We start from the raw sequence: 26748 nt of genomic DNA, 5'->3' as shown, positions 1-26748 counted from the left end.
ACAGGATTCAGAGAGAGATGAATGCTGGAATTCAGTTGGCTCTCCCCTGTCTCTACTTTTAAATTCAATCTGAGAGCTCAGCTCATGGGATTGTTCTGCCCACTTTCAGGGTAGATCTTTCTTTCCAGTTAAACCTCTCTAGAAATACCCTCTAGACATACCCACAAATGTGTCTTCTAGGTGATTCTAAACATAGTCAAGTTGAGAATGAAGATTAAGAACCCAAATATATCACTTTAAATAATAACATTCCACACCTGGCCCCTAAAACTTCATATTAACCTCATATTCACTCATCTCACAAAGCAATTCACATTTAGCTCATCTCTCAAAACCTCCCAATCTTTAGTAGTTTCAACACCATTCAAAAGCACAGAATCTGGAAATCTCTTCTGAGCTCCAAAGAAATTTCTTAGCTATGAGCCCTTGTAAAATAAAATCAATTAGTTACATCCTACTGATGTTCAGTAGTACAGAATAGACTTTCTAGTTCTCAAACTGAGTGATGTGGGGCCAGCAAGGAAATCAACAAATCTTACCTGTTAAATTTTACCTGCTGATCCAGTCACAGGAGAAGCCCTAAGTGGCTCCTTAGCAATCTCAACTGCAGTAGAATATTATTTTAAGATGTGTTACAATTGTTTATATAGTGGACCATTTATTTTAATGATGCAAAGATGTGTTACATTATTTTATGTTGCATTTGTTTATCTCTGTGAAGCTGTGGTACTTTACCTGTCTAAAACACCTGATGGTCTAATAAAGAGCTGAACAGCCAATATCAAGGCAGGAAAAAAGACAAGTAGGGCTGGCATTCTATTTAAGAGAATAAATAGGAGAGATCTGGGAGGAAAAGAAAGAGCAAGATAAAAAGGAGAGGAGGACATCAAGGGCCATCTGCACAGCAAGCCATGGAGTAAGAAATAATGAAAGGTATATAAAAATAGAGAAAGGTAAAAGCCCAGAGGCCAGAGATAGATGGGGATAATTTAAAGTTAAGAAAAGCTGGCAAGAAACAAGCCAAGCTAAGGCCAGGCATTTATAATTAACTATAAGCCTCTGCAGGGGGAGGGGCTTGGACCTGCCTCTACTAAATGTACCTCCCCATGGGAGGCCTTACTTTATTGTAGGAGGAAATGGGGGAGTGAGTTGGGAGGGTGAGGCTGGAGGGGCAGGAGGAAGGAAGAGGAGGATCTTTGGTATGTAAAACGAATAAATTTTTTTCTTAATAAAAAAAATAAACCTCCATGTGTGTTTTATTTGGGAGCTGGGTGGTGGCCCCCCCCAAAGAGTAAAAGAGCAAAAACAACAACTTTTAGTTCAATGGAACCATTGTTGCGCCCCTCTCCCCCCATGTACAAGAGTTATTACCTTGGGACTAAGAGTTCTATATTAGTAGAGCCCAAAGTTGTAGTTATAGGATGCAGATGTTTTTCTAGTGGGTCATTGGGGTTAATAGTGAGAAGTGCCATTGTATTTTCACCTCTTGACCTTCACTCCCATGAATCCTGGCTGTGGGAGAAATCAATATCATCATATACTGGTTACTGACTTAGGTCATACACTTACATCCCAGAAGGTATTTCCCTCCTTTGAAAGTTGTTGCCCTCGAGCTGACACCATAAGGGAGTCTTCAAAAGTCCATTTTGCTATACTCGTGTGCTAGTTACTTCTAGATGACAGAGAACAAGGGAAGACCAGTGAATTCCAAGAGCACAGGCCTTTTCTATAGTTCACTTGCTGTGACCAAGTAACTTCTTAGCTATAAATAGTTCATGTAAGCTGCCATGTCAGTGGTATCCATAAATGGTAGTTTTAGTGGAAGAACTGCAGGCAGGAAAAGAAAGGTCATAGCCAGAGTAACCGTCTCCTTTGATAAAACAAAGCGCTACTCTTAGAACAGTTGGAGGAGTGAGCTTCCTAGATCCCCCTGCTCCTAGGGGTCTGTCTGGTGCTGTAAGGAACTGTCACGCAGTGGCTTAGCATTGAACTCTTAGCATTGCTTAGCTATAGCCATATTGACTTTAGTGAGTGGAAATCCATAATACTGAGTCCATACATGGTCTCCAACGCTGTCATCACTGTGTTCATGAACCTATTGGGCAATGATAAGAGTGCCCAAACGATCCATTTGGAACACTGGGAAACTGGTGTTTCTAGAAGACCAATCTGTAGGATGGAAAGTCTTTAAAATACATTTTTAATTACAATTATTTAAAATATATTTTCTTCATGTTTTCCCCGTCTTCCAGCTCCTCTCAGATCACCTCTCTACCCATGGAACTTTATGCTCTCTTTCTTTCACAAAATAAACTAAAGAAACAAAATCAAAAATAACCCCTCCCCGCAAAACATTGAGAATCAAAATAAACAAGCAAAAGACCAATAAGGAAAACAAAAATCCAAAACAAAGCAAAATGGAGCAGAAGGGTCTGAAAAATTACCACCAAGTTCATCTTGCCTTGGTCAACTACTCCAGGGCATGGAGCTGCCCTGGGTTGTGATGAACACACCCACTGACACTCTACAGGAGGAAACTGATTTCCCCTTTGCCAGCGGGTGTCAACTGCAGAGAGCGTCTTGATTAGAGATGCAACCCTGTGTCTACTTTCCCCTCAGTGGACCCTGTCTGGCTTGAAACTCTGCAGGTCTTGCACATGTTGCCACAATCTTTATGAGCTCATGTGTGTTTCAGTCCCATATGTGTATTGTGTCTGGAAGACATTGTTTCCTTAGAGTTATCTGTTTATTTTGATTTTCATTTAGAGTCACTCAGAATTTGCATCCTTTTTAAGTGTATGTAGCATTTTTTTTAAACTGACCATAGACTGGGCCACTCATCGTGGTTCAACAAATTTCAAAGAGTGATAGCATGCAGAGCATATTATAGTAGGTGAGAAATCAGTTGAATTTATAACATAAGACCTTGCTACAGAGGAAATACAAGTGATCACATAGTAAATTGTAGCTTACACTTAAGGAATAAATAACATGAAGTTTTTGTGTTGACCATGACTTCCTTGGCTTGTGGGATACAAGTCGTTACAGTGCAGAAGAGCAGCTGAGAGTCCCTGAAGTCTTCCCTTCTCACATTCTTCCTTTACTCAGCTAAGATGAAAAAATGAAAGGCAATGTCCCATTCGAGGGCATGATGGCAGAGATGAGTATCCTTCTTAAAAATTCAAAGCATATGTGTGTGTAAGCCAGAATGGGATGTCAAGTATCTTTTCCGTCTGTGCTTCACCTTAGTGGGTTTTCTCAAGGATTTGTTTATTTTTATTTTATATGTATGTATGTATAAGTACTTACATTTATACATGTGTACCACATGCATAGAATACCTTTGGAGGCCAGAAGAGGGCATTAAATCCATAGAACTGGAGTTAGTTGTGAGCTGCTGTGTGGATGTTGGGAACAACAACTCGGGCCTCTCACTGAACCTGGAGCTCACCAATTCAGCTAGATTGGCTAGCCAGTGAGTCCTAGGATTCCTTCTTTGGATTAGAGGTGTGCACTGGAACCAGTTTTTTTTTTTTTTTTTTTCCCATGGGTCCTGGGATCTGACCTCAGGTCCTCATGATTGTATGGCAAGCATTTTACCAACATCCCTCTCCCGACTCTTGATCATAGACTTCTGTACAGTTTTGATCTAAAGCTCTGTTAGCCTTCATGCCCTTTGTTATAAATTAGGCTGAAGAGGCTGATCATCTGGGCATCTTGGAGAAAATCCTGGTGATTGGTGCACTGATGACCCCAAGCAGATACAGCAGGAAATGCCAAGAAATGCTCTTTGGCAGAAGATGGCAGTATGTTGGTAGCCTTGGGAAGACACGTGTGCCCAAGAAGACAGGAGATAAACTCCATGATGATTCAAAGACCTGCCTTTTCTGTATACTGGCTGCTGGCTGCTTTAGAGCCATTCTCGATGGGGTCTTGAAAGAGTGACAGTGGAAATGTTTTCTGGAGGCAGGGCTCTGAGTGGCATACCTGGGTATCAATGTTGTGTGGAAGAAATGAAGGGAGTGCCTAAGTGGCTGAAAATGGTCTAGCTAGTTGTCCTGGAACTCGGAAGTACTAGAATAAAAGAATATGGGTGAGGCATGTGAATGGTTATATCGCATAAATACTCCATGTTAAGGTTTTTAAAAATCACATTTTAAATCATCCACTACAGAAGCAACACTGGGTATCCATGCAAGGAAATGATAATGGAGTCGTGAGCAGAGATAAAGGCAACACATGGGCCCGCAGTCCAGCTTCCTTCCCTCTTAGAAAGACGAATTTCACAGTGCCCTTAAGAATAACTGGTCTGATTGTAGCAGAATCCACTGGTGAGCATGTGATATAACATTGTTCCTTAAAGAGGCCAATCAACCACCTGGGGGAAAGCTGACTACATAGGCCTTCTTTATCCCATAAGGACCAGTGTTTTGTTCCATTAGGAATAGACATGGTTCATAAGTTTGACTTTAAAAAAAAAAACCCAGACCCTCAGCATCACAATCCAAGGGCTTCCATGTGCTCAACCAACTCATAGGCAAGGAGTCCCATAAAATCTATCATCCAAAGAAGAGGCTCATATTCCCATGAAGACATCCCTCCCAGTTAACAGTAAAAAGGCATAGAAAAATTACAGTCTCTTTATGGAATAAGACACAAGCCAGCAAGTTTAATAACTATTGGGAAGGCAATGGAGAGAGACAGGCCAACCAAAACTAACTTAGGAAACATGGAGTGCAGGTGACGATGAACTCGGGGAAGATGAGATCATTTTCCACCTGCCAGGTGAGCAACGTGGTTGAAGTGGCATGGCCTGTGAGTAGCCAAGACTGAAGTTCTCAGCTTCGAAAGCCGAGCTTTGGCTGCTGATGCGGTTCTAGAAACATCTTCGTGCATATGTGTGAACACATGTTCCATTTCAGTTCCCACAGGATGGCAAGTGACCAGGTTTCTCGGCAACCACAGTTGTTCTGTGCTCTGTGATTCCCTTTGGAATGACGTAGATTTCAACACTCTAATCCATATTGCTCTCGGCATTTTATAGTATCATTTTTGTTTATATCATCTTTTATTTTATTAAAATCCATATACTTTATATATTAGCCAATTTAGACTGTTTCTCATTGAAATACTTTAATGTACTAATTCTCAGAAGTGAAGGAATCGAATTCACTCATTTCTCTAATTTCACACTCATATCTCTAATTTCAAACATTAAAACACAAGAGGTAAAGCATCCAGCTGCGTTTTGCATTTGAGAACTCAGTTTTAGTAGCATAAATACTTCAGAATGGCAGGTAAGGAATTAATAGGCCAGAGGTTGAATTAATAATGTTGATACAGCTTATCACTTTGTTTATTGATATTACTAATCTATCTTTTAATGTACAAATTAGGCAGATTGAAAATTCTAATTCACAGGATGACTAGGAGGTGAGATGCATCCACTTGCTCTTTACCCATGGATATTTATCTGCTGTGTAACGCTCATCTTTCATGTCTTGAGTCTTTTGCTGAGCCGTGTGTGCTCATCTGAGCATACACCATTTCTCTTCTTGCTGTGGTTTTCTCTGGACTCCATGGCGCTGTGGTTGGGCAATTCCACGTGGACCTCCTTAGGCACCTGCAAGACAGGACCACAAAACTCCCATGGATGTCCACCTCTGCTATTACCCAACCTCCTTATGCTGATTTAACAGGACCCCCCACCCCAAGAAAATACCAGGCATTTGAAAGGTGATGTCAACATCAATTCTGAGATTCCAGGGCAAACTTTTATGCATGTGCAATAACTCGACTAGCTTCAGGGTGCAATTCCCTACTGTGAACTCTTGTTTTTTCAAGATCCTGGCCAGTCAGCGCAGAGTGATTCCATTTAAGCAGCTGTTATTTTGACCTAGATTTGATAAACTGCTCCTGCCCTTTCAATAATAATGGGTCCCCATGACTGGTTTGTGCTGTGTGAAGAGACAGAGGGTGTCTTGTTAGAAATCATTTGCTCTCATTCAAACACCCCGATGTTTTTTTAACCATGAAAAGGACTTTGCTGACTGCACTGGGTGCACAGGCAGGCCCTGGGCACTGAATGTTCCCTTAGCATCTGAGCTAGAAACAAATAACAGATTATGCAACAAAACCTCTCAAGGTTTTGCTTTTCTGTTTCCAGGCCTGGGCACTCTTTCTGCTCTTTCTCACACCATGGGCAGCTCAGGAAGAAAATGGAAAAGCCCTCTCTGCTGGAAATGCACCAAGGGCAGAAAGTAGGCCACCCAGTGGCAGTGATTCCCGGGGCTCCTGGCTGCTGTGGAATCTTCCTCCTTAGCTCATTCAGAACCAGTTTTCAGTGTTTCATAACCTGGCTGCTAAGGCACATGTAGATGGCGAAGAGCATTGTGGGAACTGAAGAGCATTGTGAGAACCAGAGGTGACCGCAGGTGGCTTTCTGAGCCACCGTGAGAAAGCTCAGACCATTTGTTAGTTTCTCCCCATATTTGAAAGCTGTCTCTATAGGCCAGAAGAGAAAGGCCCTTGGTTTTTATATATTTATTCTATATGAGAATAAACTGGTGAGAATGGTTTTTTGGTTTCATTTCTTGCAAATGATACACCATTGGCTCTGGGAACTTAATTGTGCACTCAAAATTGCAAAGACAATCCAACCTTAGCAAGGCTGCTTTTGTTCTATTGGTCACTGTATATTAAACAAAGCTATCCCATAACCCCCAACGCTTAAAGCTTTCCCCTAAAAGCAAAGTAGCTCCCTCTTACCTTTGTACTGCAAACTGTATTCTTAGAGATCACATGGTCACTCTTGGTTTCTGTGACTTCTAAAGCTAAAAGAAAATATAGAGTTTGACCAACATAATTGAAAAAATATTGTAGAAGAATATCCTTAATAAGGAAGGACTAGAGAGGCAATGTAATGCACTTAACAAATATTACTATTAGAACTACTGGCTTGCATTTTTTCAAAACTCTTTTATTACTATTAGTTTATGTGTATTGGTGTCTTGCTTCCATGTGTGTCTGTGCACCAAGTGTGTGCCTGGTGCCCTTAGAAATCAGAGGGTACGAATCTCTTGGAAGTGGAGTTACAGATGGTTGTAAGCCACTGTCTGGGTGCTGGGAATTGAACCCTGGTCCTTTAGAATAGTTAGCACTCTTAACAGCTCAGCCATCTCTCCAGCTCTAGTTTATATTTTGACTTTCGTTTTTCACTGGTAAATTGTTCATGGCACTGAGCCTGTTTTACCCAAGTCTGGTTAACATAGTCAAATTCTTCTGGGCTGCTAATAAGTATCATTCAGTTCAGTCTGAGCAGGCTCAGACCTGGTGAACAAGGCATTCTACTCTGGACTCTTCTACCTGGTGCTGTGGGACCACAGGACACATCAATTTGTGAGGATATTCGACAGGTTTGGGCATGAGCATGTTCTCTGAGTTCAACACCAGGCTGAGGTAGAAGTTTCCAAACATCAATGATCTATGGTGTGTTGACTTGTGACTTCTCATTGTATTTTAGCCCCAACAGTTGGGAACTGAGCAGAGAGGCTGAATACATATCTATAATATGAATAAAACTAAACAACAATAAAAATGGGCTACTATTACAGTGGTCTATGATTTCAACACTGGTTTATAGTGCTTACTTCCTCTCCAATGCAGTTGATATATAATTGAACTAATTTACTTTCTGTTATGAATAATATGAATGAACAGTCCAGGCTGACCTGGAGCCCATGTCCTCACGCCTTGTCACCTGAACATTAGCTAGGCTTGTGAATATACACTACCAAAGCAGGCTGACACTCATCATCCTAATGGTTCAATGCTGAAACTACACAGCGTTAGTGGAGGGAGGCCCAGTGCAGACACACAGCTGGGAAAGCCCTGCTTATTGTCTACAGGAAAGAGAAATGGTTGACAAAACAAGGTGAGCAGAGCGCGATGGTAACCCCAGCATTCACAAAGCTGAGGCAGGAGGATCCTGATTCTAAGGCTAGCCTGGGCTACACAGCGAGCCCTTGTCTAAAAAGCAAACAAACAACAAGCACCCTTCCCTAACTAACCAAACAAGCAATAGTAGCAATGTGCTAATTTACTGGAAACTAATATTTGGAGTTGTGTGAATATAAACGGAAAATTTTGATGTAATTAAGAATCTACATAGTTTATTTTTGCGGCTATCTGATTCTAGTTTGAAGAGGAAGTTATCCATTTATTTTTTTCCTAATGAACGGGAGGCCAGGGAAGGGCATTGCAAAGCTTGGGAGAGAAGGGAGAGGCATCTTTAAGATGGTGACCAACCTGTTAAAACGCCATCAAGGTGGTCCACCATGAACTTTGCGTCCTCTTCTGTGAAGCACATGGGTGGTTTTATTTTGAGCACATTCCTGTGAGGGCCATCGGCACTGAGAAGAACTCCTTTTTCTTTCATCCTGATCAGTGCAGGAAATGAAGAGCTGTGAGCATGTGTGTGTGTGGGGGGATGAAGGGCCATGAGCATGTGCGGGGGGGGGGGGGGGGGGGGATGAAGAGCAGTGAGCACATGCAGTGGGGGATGAAGGGCCGTGAGCACACAGTGCATTCATGAATCTCCATTGTAAAAGGCCCAGGTTTAACTGAGTCTTAGGGTCTCCTTTTCCAGAGAGATTAAAGGAAGTCAATCAAGTGCTCAAGGGGCCAAGACAGCAAAGAGACGAGATGAATTTACTTGTAAATGATGTGCTGGGCTTCGGCTGTTGCAGGCGTCCTTTTCTCATGGTCCTTCACCAAATCAATGCCAATAAAAAGGCCAACACCCCTGAAGGAGAGGAAAAAGAGTCCATGTGTACTCTGAGCCCCATACTGTCACCAAATGGCTAATGCCGAGCTGAGTGTGACATCGTTTAAGTGGAAATGCAACTGACTTTAACTCAAGACACCTCCAGTGTCACACTTGCTTCTCATGTTCAAAACATGTTTTGTCGTCAGAGATTTCCCACCTCTGTGTTGATGTACTGTGCACCCTAATAAACTTCCCTGGGGACCAGAGAACAGAACAGCCACTAGATTAGACATAGAGGCCAGACAGTGGTGGCACACACGTCTTTAATCCTATCACTCGGGAGGCAGAGATCCCTCTGGATCTCTGAGTTCAAGGCCACGCTGGGAACAGAACCAGGCATGGTGGCACATGCCTTTAATCCCAGCACTTGAGATCTCATGTCTTTCCTTGGGAAGAACACACGCTTTTAATCCCAAGAAGTGAGGGCAGGAAGCAGAAAGGTATATAAGGCGTGAGGACCAGGAACTAGGAGCTTTTTAGAGCAGTTCAATGGAGACCCTCAGGGGTGAGGACTCCAAGGCTTTCAGTCTGAGGATTTGTGGAAACAGGATCAGCTGAGGAGTTGGTGAGGTAAGGCTGGCTGTGGCTTGTTCTATTCCTCTGATCTCTCAGGAAAGCTTTATTAGGGTGCACAATATATCAACCACACACCTCACTTGATTTTATAACAGAATCATACTTTAAACAACTTTCTGTTTATATTGGATGCATGTATGTATGTGTAGGGAATGTAGGTGTGCATAGACACGTGTGTGCATGTGCCCATGGTGGGCAGATGCCAACCTCAGTGGTGTTAGGCAGGGGCCATCCCTCTTAACACAGGGTCTCTCCCTGGCCTGAAACTGGCTGATTAGGATAGGCTGTGAGTGCTATGATTACAGGTGAGCACCAGTGCATCTGGCTTTGTTATGTAAGTTCTGGGGACCAGTTTGGGTCCCTGAGCTTATACAGCAAACTCTTCACCTTCTGAGCAATCTCCCCAGTCCTCAGACAACACTTGCCACCATTTCACTTCTCAGGGTATTCACGACTGCAAGTTTTTATAACCATCTATGACAAACACCCAGCAATGGAGATAGCCTTTTCCACCTTATCCACAGACCATTTGGAGTCATCTTATCTTCCTTCCTTTCGTCTCTTGGGCTTAAAATTATCCTAACTTTACGGAAAAGAAAACCTATAAATATGAGGGAAAATATGTACCCAAATGTTACCAGGGTGGTTCCCAAGTCCCGGATTAGGACCAATCTTTGCTTTCTCTGTTTCTCAGTGTGCCATATACTTTCATTCAACTTTTCAAGTTTACAAGATTGTTATGGAAAAACAAATGAGTGCATGATGGTCAGTCAACAGACCTGATGTCCCCTATCATTGGGTGCTTAGCCTTCTGTTCGTCCAGCAACTTAGTGAGGTAGTTCCCCACTCTGATAGCATTTCCTTGAAGGTTTTCTTTCTCAATTACATCCAGCACAGCCAACCCAACCGCACAGGACACCGGATTCCCTCCATACTACAGACAAAGATGAGAAAACAATAATGGAATTAGTGGTATTGGTTCATTCACCAGAAATTTGCCATTCAACATATGTCTGAAAAACAAAACCAATTTTAATGCCTTCAGCAGTCCCCACAAAGGTGTCTATTGTTATTAAAGGCAAGAATGCTTGCTGTATATGTAAAAATTTTAACTGAATTTTCTTTTGTAATACTAACCTCTCAGGCTTAGAAGACAGAATGATTTTATTCATTGGGATTGAGTGAAAATTTACTCGTGGTTATATTCTCCAGGATGTGTGTATCTAGTGTGAGGGATTATAAGGGATCCATTGGTTCATCCAAATAACAACAGAAAGTGTTAGATTGTGAATTAAAGATTCCAAAGTGTGGTTCAGTAAGGTGAATCAGTGTGTCTGTCTTTAAAGATCTGAAAGAAAACTGCTAAGCACTATTTCTTCTGAAAAACAAACTCCTATGATTGGATGCTTGCTTTGGCTATAACAGTTGCTGCTGAGCATACTACAGTGACTCTTCCAAGCCTAAAGCTTCTTACTTTGGGGGAATAAAGCCACAGAAATAAAGCTTTCCAAAGATCAACACTGAGCATCTCTTATGAGGGTTGACTAACGTTCATGGTAACACATCATCTAAAGGCTTTCAAAGTGTTCAGGAAATTTCAATATAACACAAAGATCACATTGTCTGTTAATAAATAAAGCACCGAAGATTAGCAGGATAGCGATCTGTTATCAGAAACCTAACAAGAATGTTATCGGAAGAGGAAATGTACAAGGAAAGAATACAAAGGAAATAGTCTGGTTTGGTTGAAGTTTGACAAGAATATTACAGTGGTTTAGGGTAACATGGAGCCCTTCTCTTTATTGTGTTGGAAGAAAGTCTAAGAATATGCATGATTTCCCCCTCTTAGAATCAGAGCTGTGAACCCAACCTTACCGTGTTAAAATACTCCATGCCAGAGCTGCTGAAGGCTTCTGCAATTTCTCTGGTTGTCACCACACAGGACATGGGGTGACCATTGCCCATTGGCTTCCCCATGGTGACAATGTCTGGAACGAAGTCTTCACCGTGCATTTGAAAGCTCCAGAAATGCTTCCCAACTCTGCCAAAGCCTACTTGAACTTCGTCAGCAATGAACACGCCCCCTGCTCTGCGAACGTGTCTAGAAAGCAAAGATCTATGTTGATGCCCTCAGACCATCGAGTGTCCCCAGAACTGCCCAAGGAGACTATTGAAGACAGAGAAGTGTTAACTCAAAGCCTCCGTCTGTGTTAAAAATATTCTAGGACTCAAAACCTTGGAGAGACATTATAGGGTAATCACATGATTTCTAGATGAGATTTACCCCATATTGCCCGGATGTATGCTACTTAAGGTAAGCTGTACTACAACATTTCACCTGGGAAGAGAGTTGGACAAGTGGCTATTACCAGGGTTAATCTTCACGTGTTTACTAATTAGCAAGGTGTAAGGTATGGGCCAACGAGACAGGTTGCCCTGCAGGAGCTTGAGTATAGAGTTCTGGACACTGGACCATGTTAAACTCTCTATCTGCTGGATCTTGGTTATGATCAGGGGACATCCAGAGTCCCGAGGCTACAGGCAGTCAGCAGCAGCTTTTTGCCAGCTAATCTGGAAGTAAGACCTTGTAGACTTGCCACAGTGCCCTCAGCTTGACCAAGGATGCCCAAGTCAAGTACATACTCAGCCACTTTCTGGAAGTAGCCTGCTGGAGGAATAATTTGTCCACCACAACTCTGCATGGATTCAGCAATAAAGGCGGCAATCTATACAAGAGAAGATGGGGTCAAAATCTAGACAAGATAGGCTCCCCTCCTACCCCCTAAAAGGGAGAGTTCCCTCCTAAACAATAGGTTTTTATTTTAAAGATTTATTTTTATTAATGTGTATGGGTGTTTTGCATGTATGTATGTCCATGCACCATATACATGCAGTGCCCAAGGAGGCCAGAAGAGGGCATTGGATCCTCGGCAACTGAAGTTACAGATAGTTCTTAAGCTGCCATGTAGGTGCTGGGAACCAAACCTGGGACTTGAGAGAATAAGTGCTCTTAGTGGCTGAGCCATCTCTCCAGCCCCAAGAACACAGTATTGTAAAGATTTATCTTTAGTTTTATGTATGTGCACCCCCGCCTCTATGTATATGAGTGTGTACATGTGTGCAGATGCTCAAGGAAATCCCAAGCCCTCTGGAGATGGAGTTGTAAGCAGTTGTGAACCACCTGATATTGGTGCCGGGAACCACACTTGGGTCCTCTGCCAGAGAAGTATGTGTTCTTCTTGACGGCTGAGTCATCTTTCCAGCCCTTCAAGTAGGTTTAAAATGGCTAGAAACAGACCCATGGGGAGTGCCACATAGACTGTTAGTTACAAATAAAAGCTGTCTGTGGCAGAAGAGCATGGATCTAAATGATGCCAGGAAAGCCACCATGGGAAATGGAGGCCATGAGAGGAGGACTTCATAATTAAGAGGCAATCTTTTTGTTTGAGGGGGAGGGCGTTGAGACAGGGTTTCTCTGTGTAGCTTTGGCACCTGTCCTGGAACTCTCTCTGTAGTCCAGGCTGGCCTTGAACTCACAGAGATCTGCCAGCCTCTGCCTCCCGAGTGCCGGGATTAAAGGCATGCACCACCACCGCCCGGCTTAAGAGGCAATCTTTTGGGCAGGTTGTGCTGAGTAAAAGTAATGTTTTGATGTCTGTGGTAGGAACTTTTGCAAACTGATCTAGGTTCAAAAGGCATGAGCTTGATGCCCATTCCCAAGTCAGTAGTGTAGGACTGCTTGAGGCTAGAGTCCGGCACCCAGGGAGTGGGTACACGGCATCTGGATCCACACCAGGGCTACATTGCTATACCTCTAGGTCTGGATTTGAACCAGCCTTTCCTCCACAGCTGGGCATCTCAACAGAAACCAGAGGGGAAGCGTGTCAGAGACCATGGGAGGAGGAGTTCAAAGCAGCCATCACTGAAGGAAGAGGAAGAAGCTAAAGAAAGGCACGAGGAAAGAACTCCAGAGAACCAAGTCAGCTTCCAAGAGAATCAGCTGCCTGAACATGGGTTAGCCTGCACCTCAGAGTCATTCAGTGTCTTAGCTATAAAATAAGGCTGCTGACTCCAGAGATCTCTGTTCTGACCTTCCATGACTTCCCAAGCACAGCTAACATTTAGAAGCATATGCCCCCTATTTATTTCTTCATAGCTTTCAGCCTTGACAACATGGTGGCATCAAACCCCAAACTGTAGAGTACTGATAATGCTAAAAACAAACAAACAAACAAACAAACAAACAAAAAAAAAAAACAAAAAACCCAAACCAAAACACAGCAAAAACCTTTGGCCCCCCATTAGCAACAGAATTCATATCCTCTTGTTCAGGAAAAAAAAATCTTTTTTGAAAGCATTATTTACCATCTGAAAGTACAGGAAGGAGACTCCTAAGCTCCTTTAGTAGGTAGACCTTTGGGCCGGTCTGCACAGAGGTGTTACAAGGACCTTGAAAGCAAAGCAGGGATGGGGCTGGGAGTGTGGAAGTAGGGGTGTGTGTGTGTGTGTGTGTGTGTGTGGCAGGGGAGACACTCTAGAAACCAGAATGGCTCTCCTGTCATGAAGGCAAAAATATTTTAATTCACTAGAAAGGGCAAATCATTTCTATTTAATGAAGTATTTGTATCGTCAGGTCTATGCCACAAACCACGGGATGTCAAATTGTGTTTAATCTGCACCCAGGTAGCCCTGCGGTGGGTGGAGAATAGAAAGTGAATCTGTGGCCAGCAGGGCTAAGTCTGAAAACATGAATGCCTTTCTTGCTCTTGAGAACTCCGGTGCTGTCTGGGAAGTCCGGGCCCAGGCAGAAGGGCCCAGGTGGAAAGGCTGTGTTTCTGCCTTGGCTTAGTGAGGAGCTGAGCCTCAGTTCTGTGGTTCGGGGAAACCCACTAGCTCTGGGCAGTACCACAGCTCCCCTGAGGATCTGAGAGCTTGGACTGGTCCTGACACTGATGTCCCTCGGCCTCTTTGCTTCCCCCATGATCTTCACAGTTGGAAGAGCCTGACCTTAGGAACGAGACCCTGTCTAGTACCTGAGAGATCAGAGTTAGGCCATCAGCACTGGAGAAGGAAGGGTAAGTGATTATATTTCTAAGATAAATAAAAATTTACCAGGACAGTGCACTGTTGAAACACAAACCAAGTGAAAATGCAACCAGCAAAGAACAGAAGGGAATTTTAGATTTAATCCTCTTTCTTCTTTGTAGAGAATTCCAACTATTAGAACTATGTCCAAAAAAGACGTCAAAAGCGTTTCCCACAATGCCCACCTTCCTTCCGTTGCTATGCGCCTCTTCAATGATTTTCTTCACTTCGTCTGCGTATGCTGTGGCTGCATCTTTGTGGTCCTCTCTGTATTTCCCTCTGTAAGTATCTGGACTTGGTGCCTAGAACATCAGATGGTATAGTTTCTCATTATTTGCCTCTTGACCAAACTTGAAAACCAAGGGAACATCTGTTTCCCCACCAGGGCATGTTGGAGGGTGGCCATGTGGACCCCAGCACCCCAGTGCCTCTTATCTTTCTGTACATTTCTGAATGAATTGACATCTTTGAATTGTGAGCTGGAGCTTAGAAATCCCAGACCCTCTAAATCAAAACTTTATCCCTATTCACATAGAAAGCAAATTCAGATTGATAAGTGCAATGACATCATATAAAAATAACAAGAAGTGGAGACTGAACTAATGACTATATGTAAAAAAAACTTGGACTATTGATTATATCACATACCATGATTTTGTAGGAAACTTGGATGCCTTAGCGCTTATTCTTAAGGTCTTGAAATAAAGCAGTGAGGATTCTCAGAGAGTCTACTGACCCTCAATTAACACAACCATAGGAAATGAATTTCACTGTTTTGACAACTTGTCTGGCTTCTCTATTTGATGTACTAGACCTTTATAACAATTCACAGTATTTACATAATTATGATTTATATAAATTTTTAAAAAAAATTTATCATTCTTTTTTTAAAACTATTGATTGATTCTTTGTGGATTTCACATCCTGCATTCTGATCCCATTCATCTCCCTGTCCCTTCATATCTGCCCTTGGCCCTTGTAACCTCCCCTGCAAAATAAAATAAATTTTAAAGGAAAAATGAAAAAACAAAAAGCAAAAACAAACAAAGCAAAACAAAAAGTCTTGGTATGGATGCTGTAGTGGGACAAAAGAGTCACACAGTGTACCCTTCAGTCCACACATCTTTACTTGTAAGTGTTCATTGCAACAAGTCGTTGGTCTGGTTTGAGGCCTCTGGCTTCTGCTTTATGTAAATTATTTTTATGACAGTCATAGAAACTCATTTAGCTCTGAGTGTTGATCTAGTACTAGTAATCGGAAGAGTAACTGAAGATGAGCGGGCACAAAAATGAAACAGTAGCTGTTAAAAATCTGATCTACCAATTCTACCACTAAACTTTTCTACGACGATTCTCACTATGAGCCACATACTGCCAGTGTGTGGCCCCGAGTTCAGCATGTTACGTAACTGCTCTGAACCTTCCTTTCTCTCCCCTGGTTCCGCTCTGCTTTGAGGGTTGGGCTGGATGACAGTAGACATTCTAGCCCCCAGCATTTTCCTCCCAGGACTTGGGGATAGTTACCACGTGCACAAATTCCTTCTTGTCATCTTTGCCCTTCTGAAACTTATAGGGACTGATCTCAATCAATGATGACAGGTGGCCATGGTAAGCACTGAAATGAAAAAGAAAAGCAATGGAAAATTTTCCAAGAAAGGTGTTTTTCTAGTATATGAAAGCAGTCTTTATAACCACCCTGTGTTAATCGTCTGGGGAGAATTTCAATGCCGGTGCCACATTGTATAACCAGATCTAGTCTGTCACGACAGTACCGGCCATTTGATATGTCCATTTCCCCTCATACATGTGATGAAGTACATGAAAAGTCCAGTATATGTCCTCATAGGCAATGGTTTTTATTACAGTAGGAAAAATAAACATTTTTGAATTATATTGCTATATTAGATTCTCTAAACTTGAACGTTTTTATATCTTCATGCAGTCTTGAGATTTGAGTTTTCTACATTCTTTTTTTGGTTTTGTTTTGGTTTTTTTGAGACAAGGTTTCTCTGTATAACCGTCCTGGCTGTTCTGGAACTCACTTTGTAGATCAGAGATCCACCTGCCTCTGCCTCCCAAGTGCTGGGATTAAAGGCGTGCGCCACCATCGCCTGGTTGAGTTGTCTACGTTCTTAAACATTTTAAACACTCATTCATTTCTTGTGTGCGCATGTGCAGCGTGGCACAGCTTGCAGGAGTTGGGACTTTGCTTCTACCGTGTGGGTCCAGGGGACCAGACTCAGGGTGTCAGGCTTGCCAGGCAAGTACCTGCTGAGCCACCTTACCAGCCTGCATTTTTTTGTTTTGTTTTGTTTTTCGAGACAGGGTTTCTCTGTGTAGCTTTGCGCCTTTCCTGGGACTCACTTGGTAGCCCAGGCTGGCCTCCAACTCACAGAGATCCACCTGGCTCTGCCTCCCGAGTGCTGGGATTAAAGGCGTGAGCCACCACCGCCCGGCCCCAGCCTGCATTTTTAAAACATAGACCTCGGCCTTGAACTCTTGGCCTCAAGTGATTCTTCTGTCTCAGTTGGGCCTACAGGCATGTGCCATCATGCCTGGCTAGTAAGTCTGAAATACATTTTGTTTTCTGCTGCGGGCCGCAGGAATATCATAAGAACTCAGCTGGTTATGGCAAAGTCACTACCTGGAGGAATCATGGAATTCCTCCAGAGGAAGCCAAATCCCAAGGAGTTTTTGGTGTTACTTGGCTTGTTATATATCAGCTGTATTCTGTTATGAAAATCATGTGTGCCTTCATAGTTTTCCCAATTGATTTTTCCCTAAGAAGGGCTAACAATGTAGACTGATCACTCTCTAGACATACACATTCCAGGCATTTGGAGAACAGCCTCAGGAAAGGCTTTCTCTGGAATCAGATATCTCCCCTAGCCACTTTCAAGGACTAAAGGAGGCATCACCCAGGTGGTCACCCAATTTCCGAGGATTAACAGTGATAACAACCCACAGGCGAGTCTCCTGACTTAAGGTAAATTCCACAAGGGGACACCGCCTAGGTCAGGTAGACATTAAGTAATAGCTTTACACAATTTAGCTCAGACCCCTCCTTTCTTACAGCCTTACTAACTTTATAGACCTCTAACTACTTACCTAACCACTTCTAGGAATTTTTAGATAACCTTCTGTGCTAACAGCTATGCTCAGCCAGAACTCCCAGTTCAAGCCTCCCTGTAATTATCATTATTGGTAGCATCCGGCCAGGTCCATCACCGGATGGAGGAAAGTACCTTATCAGAGATACCTCTGTACTCTCTAAGAACAGACTTAAGCATCCAGGTTACCTGTTTGAGAAGGCCTGGTGGATGTGTCAATTAAGCCTATTCTTATCACCCCTCCATTTGACCCTGAAAGCCTGGCTTTGCACTGCTAAGGAAATACTGCTTGTAAGTGTATATATACCAGAACTCCCAGGGCAGGAGAAGACAGAGAAGAGAGAAGAGAATGGAAGAATGAGATGGGTAAGAGCTTGAGAGGAACAAACTGAGATGGGAGAGAAGTAGATTGAAGGGCTACAGCAGAGTACTAGAGGAACGAGATGGAAGATGAGGAAGAGCCAGATGAGGGAGAAGGAGACGGGAGAGGAGATGATATGGGAAGGAACAAGATGGATGAGAACCTAGAAGGGGCAGAACTAGACAAAGGAATTAAGATAGAACATAGAGGGGACAGTAGATAAATATAGAGAGAAATCAGGCAAGAAAGGAGCTAGACATGAGAACAGAACTGAAGCTGTGTATAAAGGATGTTATGCCAGAGGAATTAAAGCAAGTGGACTATAGAACTCGGTGTGCTGAGATTATATTTCCTGACAATAGTCCTTGCCGTTAGTAGTTCTCTCTCCTGAGCCCCTGGGATGTATAATATTAAGGCTGGTCCCTCTAATATTATACAAGAGTTTTCCTCTTCTTCCTCCTCCTCCTCTTTCTGTCCTTCTTTTTAATTTTCCTGATTTTACATCCTAACCAAAGCTTCCCCACCCTTCTCTCTCCCCAGCTCCCCACCTTCCCTCCTCCCCCCACCCCATCCACTCCTTTTCCACTGTTCCTCTTCAGATACAGGTGGGTATCCCATGGTTTATCAAGCTGCAGTGGGACCAGACACCCCCTCGTCCACTAAGGTTGGATGAGGTGATCTGGCAGGAGGAACGGGTCCCCCAATCAGGCTACAGAGTCAGAGACATCCCCCGCTCTCACCGCTCGGAGTGCCACAATTTTATATGGAAGCATTGACGTGGTTTTCTGATTGGGATGCTATCTAAAGGATGCTCGGTTGGAGACATCGGGCAAACACTAGTTCTTCTGAGAGATGACTGAGTAGCTACAAAATTCTTTTCTTTCACTTAACACACACATGGTGATGGTATTTTTCTTTCTATTTCTTGCCCAGAAGTGCAATCAGCAGATGTGGAGAGAAAAGTCTAAAAACCCATCCACAGATAATTCCGAATAGAGATCCCCTGGCCTAGATTGTACAGGAAACTGCAAACCAGCAACAAAAGGATGAGAATCCTAACTGAAAAAAAAATGGTAAAGAATATGAAAAGGCAATCTCTAAGAGATGATAAAAATCATAAAATTTATATGAGAAGATTTTCAAATCAACAATGCCAATTAAGATATGATATACCCATTAGATTAGCAACAACTAGAAAAAAAAGCAGAAAGCTGGCTAGTATTGGGTTTGGTGACCTATGGAGAGGGGGACCTTTCTTGTGCTGTGTCTGGGGTTGCAACCATGTTGGAGACAAATATAGAAACCTTCAGTCAAATTAGCGGCACCTTCATACACCTTGCTGGCCAGCCATCTTGTTTCTGGAATTTATCCCTAAGGAATTCTCAGAGTGTCCTGTGGAGGACCAAGTAGAAGGATCTCTGCTCGTGCTGGCAACAGATGTAGTCAGTGCCTGTCACTGGGGGTGCTGTACAGTGAAAACAGCACCGTGATACGGTATGGCGGCACCTCCCCACTTGCAACGTTACTGGTCTGTTTGCTGTCGTGTAAAACAGACATTGGATTTTTGATACTCAGTGAGAAAAAAAGAATGTAATACATGTCAATACAGTTTATGTTGATTACATATTAAAATGACAACATGTTGGCTACCCCAAACTACAAGAACATTTAAAATCCCATACATGGCTCACTTTCTGTTTCTATTGGTCAGAATTGAGTTAGAGGAATGGAACATATTTCAAGAATTCTGTGTGGGATGAAATGTGAAAACAGTTCTACAGTAACTTTGGTAAAGTAGATGCATGTAAGATACCACATGTTTTATATGACATAAAAAGTAACAGGGTGTGAAAGTGAATGCAGAGTTAGTCGGGAGGAGGAAAGGGGTCAGTAGAAGGGTGAGGTAGACAAGAGGGTAATGGTGGTGAATATGATTAGAAAACACAATGCACAGGTGTGAAAATGTCATAATGAAATCCATTATTATATATAGTTAATATGGACTAGTAAAACATTTCAAATAGCATAAAATAGATACATCAAACATATTATCATTTTCCATAATAATGTTTTTTATTACATGGTTTTTATTACTGTAGGAAAAATAAAACATTTTTTGAATTATATTGCTAAATTAGATTTTCATTTATATATATAAATTCTAATTATATATATATATATATATATATATAATACATTATTATAGTTGTCCATAGGTGATGGAGGATGAGAATTTTAAAAGAGAAATGCCCCACCCCAGGTATGTTTATGTTCTAATACACAGAATCTAAGAATATGCTTCATGGCAAAGATGATTTTTCAGGCCTATTAAGGACCACTCAGTGAGGGCCTTATTCTAGATCATCTGGGTGGAGCCCACATAGTCACAAATGCCCTAGACATGAAAGCAGGAGACAGGAGCATGATGAGCAAAGATGGAGATGAGAGGCTAGAAGCAAAGGCCGAGTGAGGTGACGGGTGACTTTGAAGATGAGGGCCGGGACTGTGCGCCGTGAGACACAGACAGAAGTGGAAGAGCCGCATTGCCCCCAGATGGCCCTGATTTCAGCTCGGTGAGTTAGCTTAGCTTTCCGACTCACAGAAGTAATACGATAATTTTGTATTATTTGAACCCATATACTGGCAGCAGCAATAGAAAATGGATAATCCCATCAAGAGGAGTCTACGGGACGACACAGAATGAGGTCCCATGCTTAGTTCCACTCTGGGTTTGTGGAGTGAGAGGGCAGACAAAGTAATTTAGAAAACGTTAGTAAACAGGGCAGTCAAATTTTTGTTTAAAATGAGCAAGTTCATGTTGGGGAGGTAATGTGACCATTAATAGTTGTGAACAAATGAAGAAGTACTAAAGTTTTAAATCTGCTATAAATTGCTACCTTTAATATTAAGTACAGTGGCTAACCACAATAGTGAAGCAAATGTTTGGATTTTAAAGAAATTAATTATGGGCCGGGCGGTGGTGGTGCACGCCTTTAATCCCAGCACTCGGGAGGCAGAGGCGGGCGGATCTTTGTGAGTTCGAGGCCAGCCTGGGCTACCAAGTGAGTTCCAGGAAAGGCGCAAAGCTACACAGAGAAACCCTGTCTCAAAAAAACAAACAAAAACAAAAACCAAAAACAAACAAACAAACAAACAAACAAAAAGAAATTAATTATGGTTTTCTTTTTTGTTTTGGAAAGATTGAGTTATTCAGAGGCAGCAGTAGGTGCAATTGTGTCAGATGTCAGCCAGGATTTATAAGTCCACAAGGCTGCAGCTGCCAGGACATGCAGGAAAGTCTCCCGCATTTTCAGGAGCTTGAAAGAGTGAGTTAGCCTCTGGATTTAAGCTAGACTGGCACCTTATTGTGTCATTTCAAAACACTGTTCCATGCATCCACCCTCTTCCATAAGGGCCTGTGTCTCAGTATAGATAAGTTCGGTATAGATTGGCCCACTTCTGGCTCTGAAGGGGCTTCTCCCTTGGAGACCTTGTGTCTAAGACTTACTGGTCGAGAGTGATCACATCCTGGTGGCCTCGGAACTGCCGCGCCAGGCGTAAGGCTAAGTCGTTGGCTTCGGATCTATTGAGATAAGACAGAGAAGGGACAAAGTGACAATCTCTTCTTAGAATGGCTCAGAGTTAGTTACAAAAATTGTAAGATGACATTCAGAAATGCATAATGTGGAATTGAGGTCCTCTTTCCCGGTCCATCTTGGTCACCTTAAATTCTCAGTGTCACTTTCTAACACATGTCACAGCCATTAAGGACTAAAACACATAGAAGAAACCCAGAAAAATTACAGCCAAGCTTCCCGCTTCGCACAGCCCCATCAGTGATGACTAGCTCTAAGGATACTGAAAAGCCCCATTGTCGCCCTATCTCAGGAGGGAGGGTAGACCCTCTAGCCTGGCTGCCAATCCATGCTGCATTGACTCAATACTTGATTAGTTGCCTTATCTTTAAGATGAACATCATACAGTTTTTCTACCTAGTTCAAGAGTCTAAATATACTCTTCTTATGTGGAGAAAAACTGCTCAAGGGATGCTTGTGATCAGCTAAGTGTTTGCTTCTGTTTATTCTCACAATAATGCTGCAAGGCAAGAATTGCCATCTCCTTTTCTATGGGCGAGGCAACAGCCTTGGAGAGGCTAAGCAACCAGAACAAGATTGACAGCAGATTGGACACATTGCCAGGATTTAGACAGGCACCGGTGTGATTTTGAGACTTTTTTTCAGTAACTATGCAGTATCAGATGTGTTCTTGAAGGACATTGCTGTTTGGAACCATCCCTCTTTGAGAGTCTAGGATCCTCTAGAGATGAAAGTTAAATATTATATTTATAAAAGGCAAGAATGATTTATAACAACATGGGAGACTCTCAAATACCTCCTCAGTTCTTTATAAGACAAAATAATGATGCTCTCATTATAAAATACCTTGTGGAAAAATGTGTCACCGAAAATCATACACTAGACATTATAGCTTTCTAAATATCAAATTCAATACATTTATCACTTTTGAAAACAGGAATGCTATATTCAGCTTTCCCCAAACATCACATCACACTTGCAGCTTCACACATCCTTGGGCATGTGTGTGCAAGCCACACTTTCTAATGTCTGTATAGTTGTGCATAGAGTGGATACATAGCCATTTGTGCTTACAGAATTTAAAAGTTGGAATGTATCGCTACTTGGATTTTCTTGTGTTTGTGTTGGGAAACTATGCTCAATTTTTGTAGGAAAGCAAGTCCGTTAGAAAATCTTACGAAATTATCACTTGTTTAGTAGGATAATTTACTGACTGAGATCTGCATTTATGTGTTGAAAGGATCATGTGAGCCCGATGTTTTTATTATACTTTACTTTGTGACAAGATGATGTCACTGGATCCTGTTAGGCTCAGAGTCTTTTTTTTTTTTTTTTTTTTTTTTTTCTTTTGGAGCTGAGGATCGAATCCAGGGCCTTGCGCTTGAAGAGCTCTACTACTGAGCTAAATCCCCAACTCCAGGTTCAGAGTCTTAAACAATAAAAAAAAGCTCCTGGGAGGAAGGGACTGGACCTGCCTGGACTGAGTCTACCAGGTTGATCGCAGTCCTTGGGGGAGGCTTTGCCCTGGAAAAGGGGGGAGTGGGGGGTGGGCTGGGGGGGAGGGGAGGGGAGCGGGACGGGGGAGAACAAGGGAATCCGTGGCTGATATGTAGAACTGAATTGTATTGTAAAATAAAATAAAATAAATTTTTTTTTTAAAAAAAAGCTCCGCTCCTACTAAAGGTCACTTAATGAGTGGCAAGAATTTCCGTAAATCTTTCTAAACATCTGTACCACACCACACATCGAACGGAAAAGGTACACAGGCATAAAGGGGGAGTGAGGATGCCGGAAAGCAGACCCGTACCCCGAATTTGTGAAGTAGCAAACGGAGAGCGTCTGTGGCAGGGTGGCTGTAAGGCGCTTGGCATACTCCACGATGTTGTCGTGCAGGAAGCGAGAATTCGTATTTAGTATTTCCATCTGTTTCGCCGCGGCTTTGACCACTTCTGGGTGACAGTGTCCCACTAAAATGTGGGACATAAAGGAAGAGTCAACAGTTCTAAGAGCTTGGGAGGAGAGGGGGATTTTGACGGGAAAGAAAAGGGGGTTGGGTTCCGTTCTCCCCTTATTTTACTGAAGCTTTTCCCTTTCAGGGCCGCTCAGCCGAGGGGCAGCTGTCGAACTGGGCTCCCGTCCTTTCCTCCGATGCCCCGCGCACAGGATGCTTACCGTGAGCCACGTTGTTGATGCAGTCCAAGTACCTCCCGCCTTTCTCATCAAACATGTACTGCCCCTGGGCTCGCAGGATTTTGATGGGGTCCGCAGCAAAGAAAACCTTGCATGAGGGCCTAGACATAGGCAAAGCAGATACTTGGGTCTGGTTAGACAACGCAGTGTTTTTCCTTCTCAATGGAGGTCAACCGTCAGCGGAAAATTACAGTTTCATAAGGAAAAGGGAAAACAGCCCTGGGGACCGCATTATTTTTTCATTTTTATATTAGCTTGGAATCCCTCATCTTAATACACTGTTGGTATCACAGCTTACATTTCTCTGTTAAAATTTCCACAGTTCAACAGCTCTTTTAAGTAAGCACTAATCAGCTTGCTTAAAACTCGTTTTTCTTAGGGAAATTTTATTATATTAGAAAAAAGTTGACATAGGGTTTCTGATATGTCAAAAATTGCTATATATTTTAATAAATATTATCTCATGTAATCCCTACACCTATTCCCCCCTTCTTTCTCCGAATAATTAGAAAATTAATAGCTAACTGTAAATAACGTAAGAGTTAAATACTACGAAGAGGATTTTCATGTATTTTGAGCGGCACTTGCCCTGATTAAATAAATGGTTTCCCCATCTTAAATATTTAAATTCATTTGTTCTGGAATGCTTCTGTGAGCAAAATCAGAAGTCCCTGTTAGTCTTGGTTATTTATGGGAACATTTATGGTATAACATAGTAAAACACAAATGTTACTGAGGTTTCTGCTCTTGGCTCAATGGACATTTAAGACCTAAAACTGTTTGTATTTTGGTGTTTTTGCATGTGGAAAAGAACTCTGCATATATTCGAGGGGTTTGTGGAAATTTTGTAATACTTATAAAATATAAATATTAGGATGATATGCAACTGTTTAGAAAGTGTATTGGTTATTGGGAGTAGTGGCTAACCTCAAACTTTAAAGTGACTTGCGGCTGTGGTACAGGTCCCTGTAGGTTTTTGTGTAACATTAGGGACAGGATTCCAGCACTTGTGTCTGTTAGACAAGCATTACACCAGAGAGGAATACCCCAGTTCCTAGTTTATATAGGAGTGTTTGTTTGTTTGTTTGTTTGTTTTTGAGACAGGGTTTTTCTGTATAGTCCTGGCTGTCCTAGTACTCAGAGATCTGCCTGCCTCTGCCTCCCTACTGCTGGGACTAAAGGCGTGTGCCACTACTTCCAGGCTAGTTTATAAGCATCAGCTAAAAAAAAAAAAAAAGAATTCTTGAGGTTCAAACTGAACAATTACTTTGTATCTTCAAATTAAGAGGCATACAGAAAACAGGCCTTCCCGAGAGCTGCAGGCTGCAGAGGACGCTGCCTTTTAAAGTTATGTCTCACCTTGGCTATCAGACTTGATGTAAAATTCTCCCTTATCTCATCAGTCCATACTACATTCCTCCTTTCACAAACAACTTTGCCATTTCCCCCATAAACTGTTTCCAAAGGAATCTAGTTTTTAAAGGTGGCAATCAGTGATTGGGGAAGGAATTTGGGCCACTGCGAGAGGTCTTGGTCCCCTCAACTTTTTAGAACCTTCCTGGTGAAAGCTAGGAGTTTCTGTACTAGAACCTGCTCAGCGTCTCTGCCCTGAACACATTGCTTCTTTCCCTTATCCCGTGGTCTGGACCTTGGTGACTGCACCATCTACACATGCACTGTAGACAGCTGCTTCCTCTGTGTTAGGGCACAGTCATCTTTCATATGATGTGTGCTTCGACCTTTAAAAACAATAGCCAGGAGTTGATGGCGCACGTCTTTAATCCCAGCACTCGGGAGGCAGAGCCAGGTGGATCTCTGTGAGTTCGAGGCCAGCCTGGGCTACAGAGCGAGATCCAGGACAGGCACCAAAAACTACACAGAGAAACCCTGTCTCAAACCCCAAACCAAACCAAACCACACCAAACAAAAAAACAACCCAGACACAATATCACTCATTCTCCTTTACTCCTGGAATGTTACTAATATGCCTTGGATGGATGAGCAAGACACCTAACTAGGACCAGAGCTCAGACCAGTCTTATACACACTGCTATATTATTAACACATAACACGGACAAAACAAATGCCAGGAGAACACAGCATTTAGAAATCGACGTGAAGACACAGCTTAGGAGGAAGCTATCTCGCGCCCACGAAAGCCCCGCTTTTTACGCAGGTGATTTAAGTTTTTCCACTAGCTGCTTAAACCCTCTATTGCTCCACCAAACACACAGAAAAAGTTCACTTTAAACAAACGTTGTCAGACTGAGTTTGTTTTCAGAGCCAGCATTCAAATCATGTCTGGGTTCAGCTGCAGCGTTGATGAGCACGGAGACGTGCTCACCATCTCGCCCTGGGCGCTCGTTTCCCACGGCTGTGTAACCTCTTCTAGGACAGCGAACCGAGGAGCTACCACCTCGAGCAGCTTGCTCACCCATCTCGGGGAGCCACAGGTACAAGTCCCGTCGCGGCAGAGCCCGCGGGTGTGGCGCTGTCTCTCCCACCCGGCTCCAGCTGTTTGCCCTCTGCCCCTTCCTGCCAGCCAGGACTCCTTACCCGATGTGCTTCCCCCGCAGCGCCAGGGTGTCCTGCTTGCAATACAGCTCGCACATGGTGGTCGCACCCTTCCAGTCAGTGTGCCTCTTTCCGGAGCAGCCTGGGACACAAAGGATATTTTTTCCTCCTGTGGTCTCCTGCCCTGGGCGCCGGAGGTCACTGGTGGCATTAAACATCTAGGGTCATTCCCTATTTAAGTGTTGCCGGCCCTTGCCCTTCGCCAAGTCCCTCCCTCCTGTGCCCCTCCTCCACCTGGTGCCTGCTGGCAAGTCAGCAGCCAGGCCACCTCCGCTCCCAGTCAGACTGGCTCCAGTCCCTTCTCTACAGATGTCCCCTGCCCCTCCCCATCTGGTAATTCCATTGACCTCACCTTTTGTTTTCCTAACTTTGCCTGGGTTCTGCTTTTCTTCCTCCTCTGCCTGTAAATTCCCTCCTTCCCACTATCTA

At 43.0% G+C, this 26748-nt stretch overlaps 1 protein-coding gene across 1 annotated transcript; it reads right to left on the bottom strand.

Annotated features, from left to right (window-relative positions):
- Positions 1 to 5320: 5320 nt before the first annotated feature.
- Positions 5321 to 26540, bottom strand: Etnppl (ethanolamine-phosphate phospho-lyase). The gene is made up of 13 exons (XM_006970376.4): positions 26302 to 26540; positions 23728 to 23846; positions 23363 to 23522; positions 21468 to 21542; positions 16013 to 16103; positions 14674 to 14790; positions 12047 to 12129; positions 11279 to 11504; positions 10183 to 10337; positions 8714 to 8803; positions 8308 to 8438; positions 6769 to 6833; positions 5321 to 5623 (listed from the first exon to the last, which is right to left on the bottom strand). Exons 1-13 carry the CDS (start codon positions 26475 to 26477, stop codon positions 5495 to 5497), a joined length of 1617 nt encoding a protein of 538 aa, XP_006970438.2. The 5' UTR covers positions 26478 to 26540; the 3' UTR covers positions 5321 to 5494.
- Between the last annotated feature and the right edge of the window lie 208 nt (positions 26541 to 26748).

The sequence above is a fragment of the Peromyscus maniculatus genome, chromosome 6 (assembly GCF_049852395.1).
Source record: "Peromyscus maniculatus bairdii isolate BWxNUB_F1_BW_parent chromosome 6, HU_Pman_BW_mat_3.1, whole genome shotgun sequence".
NCBI classification, from domain to species: Eukaryota; Metazoa; Chordata; class Mammalia; order Rodentia; family Cricetidae; genus Peromyscus; species Peromyscus maniculatus.
Note: the sequence above shows the minus strand (reverse complement) of the source record. Positions and strands in the feature narration are given on the sequence as shown.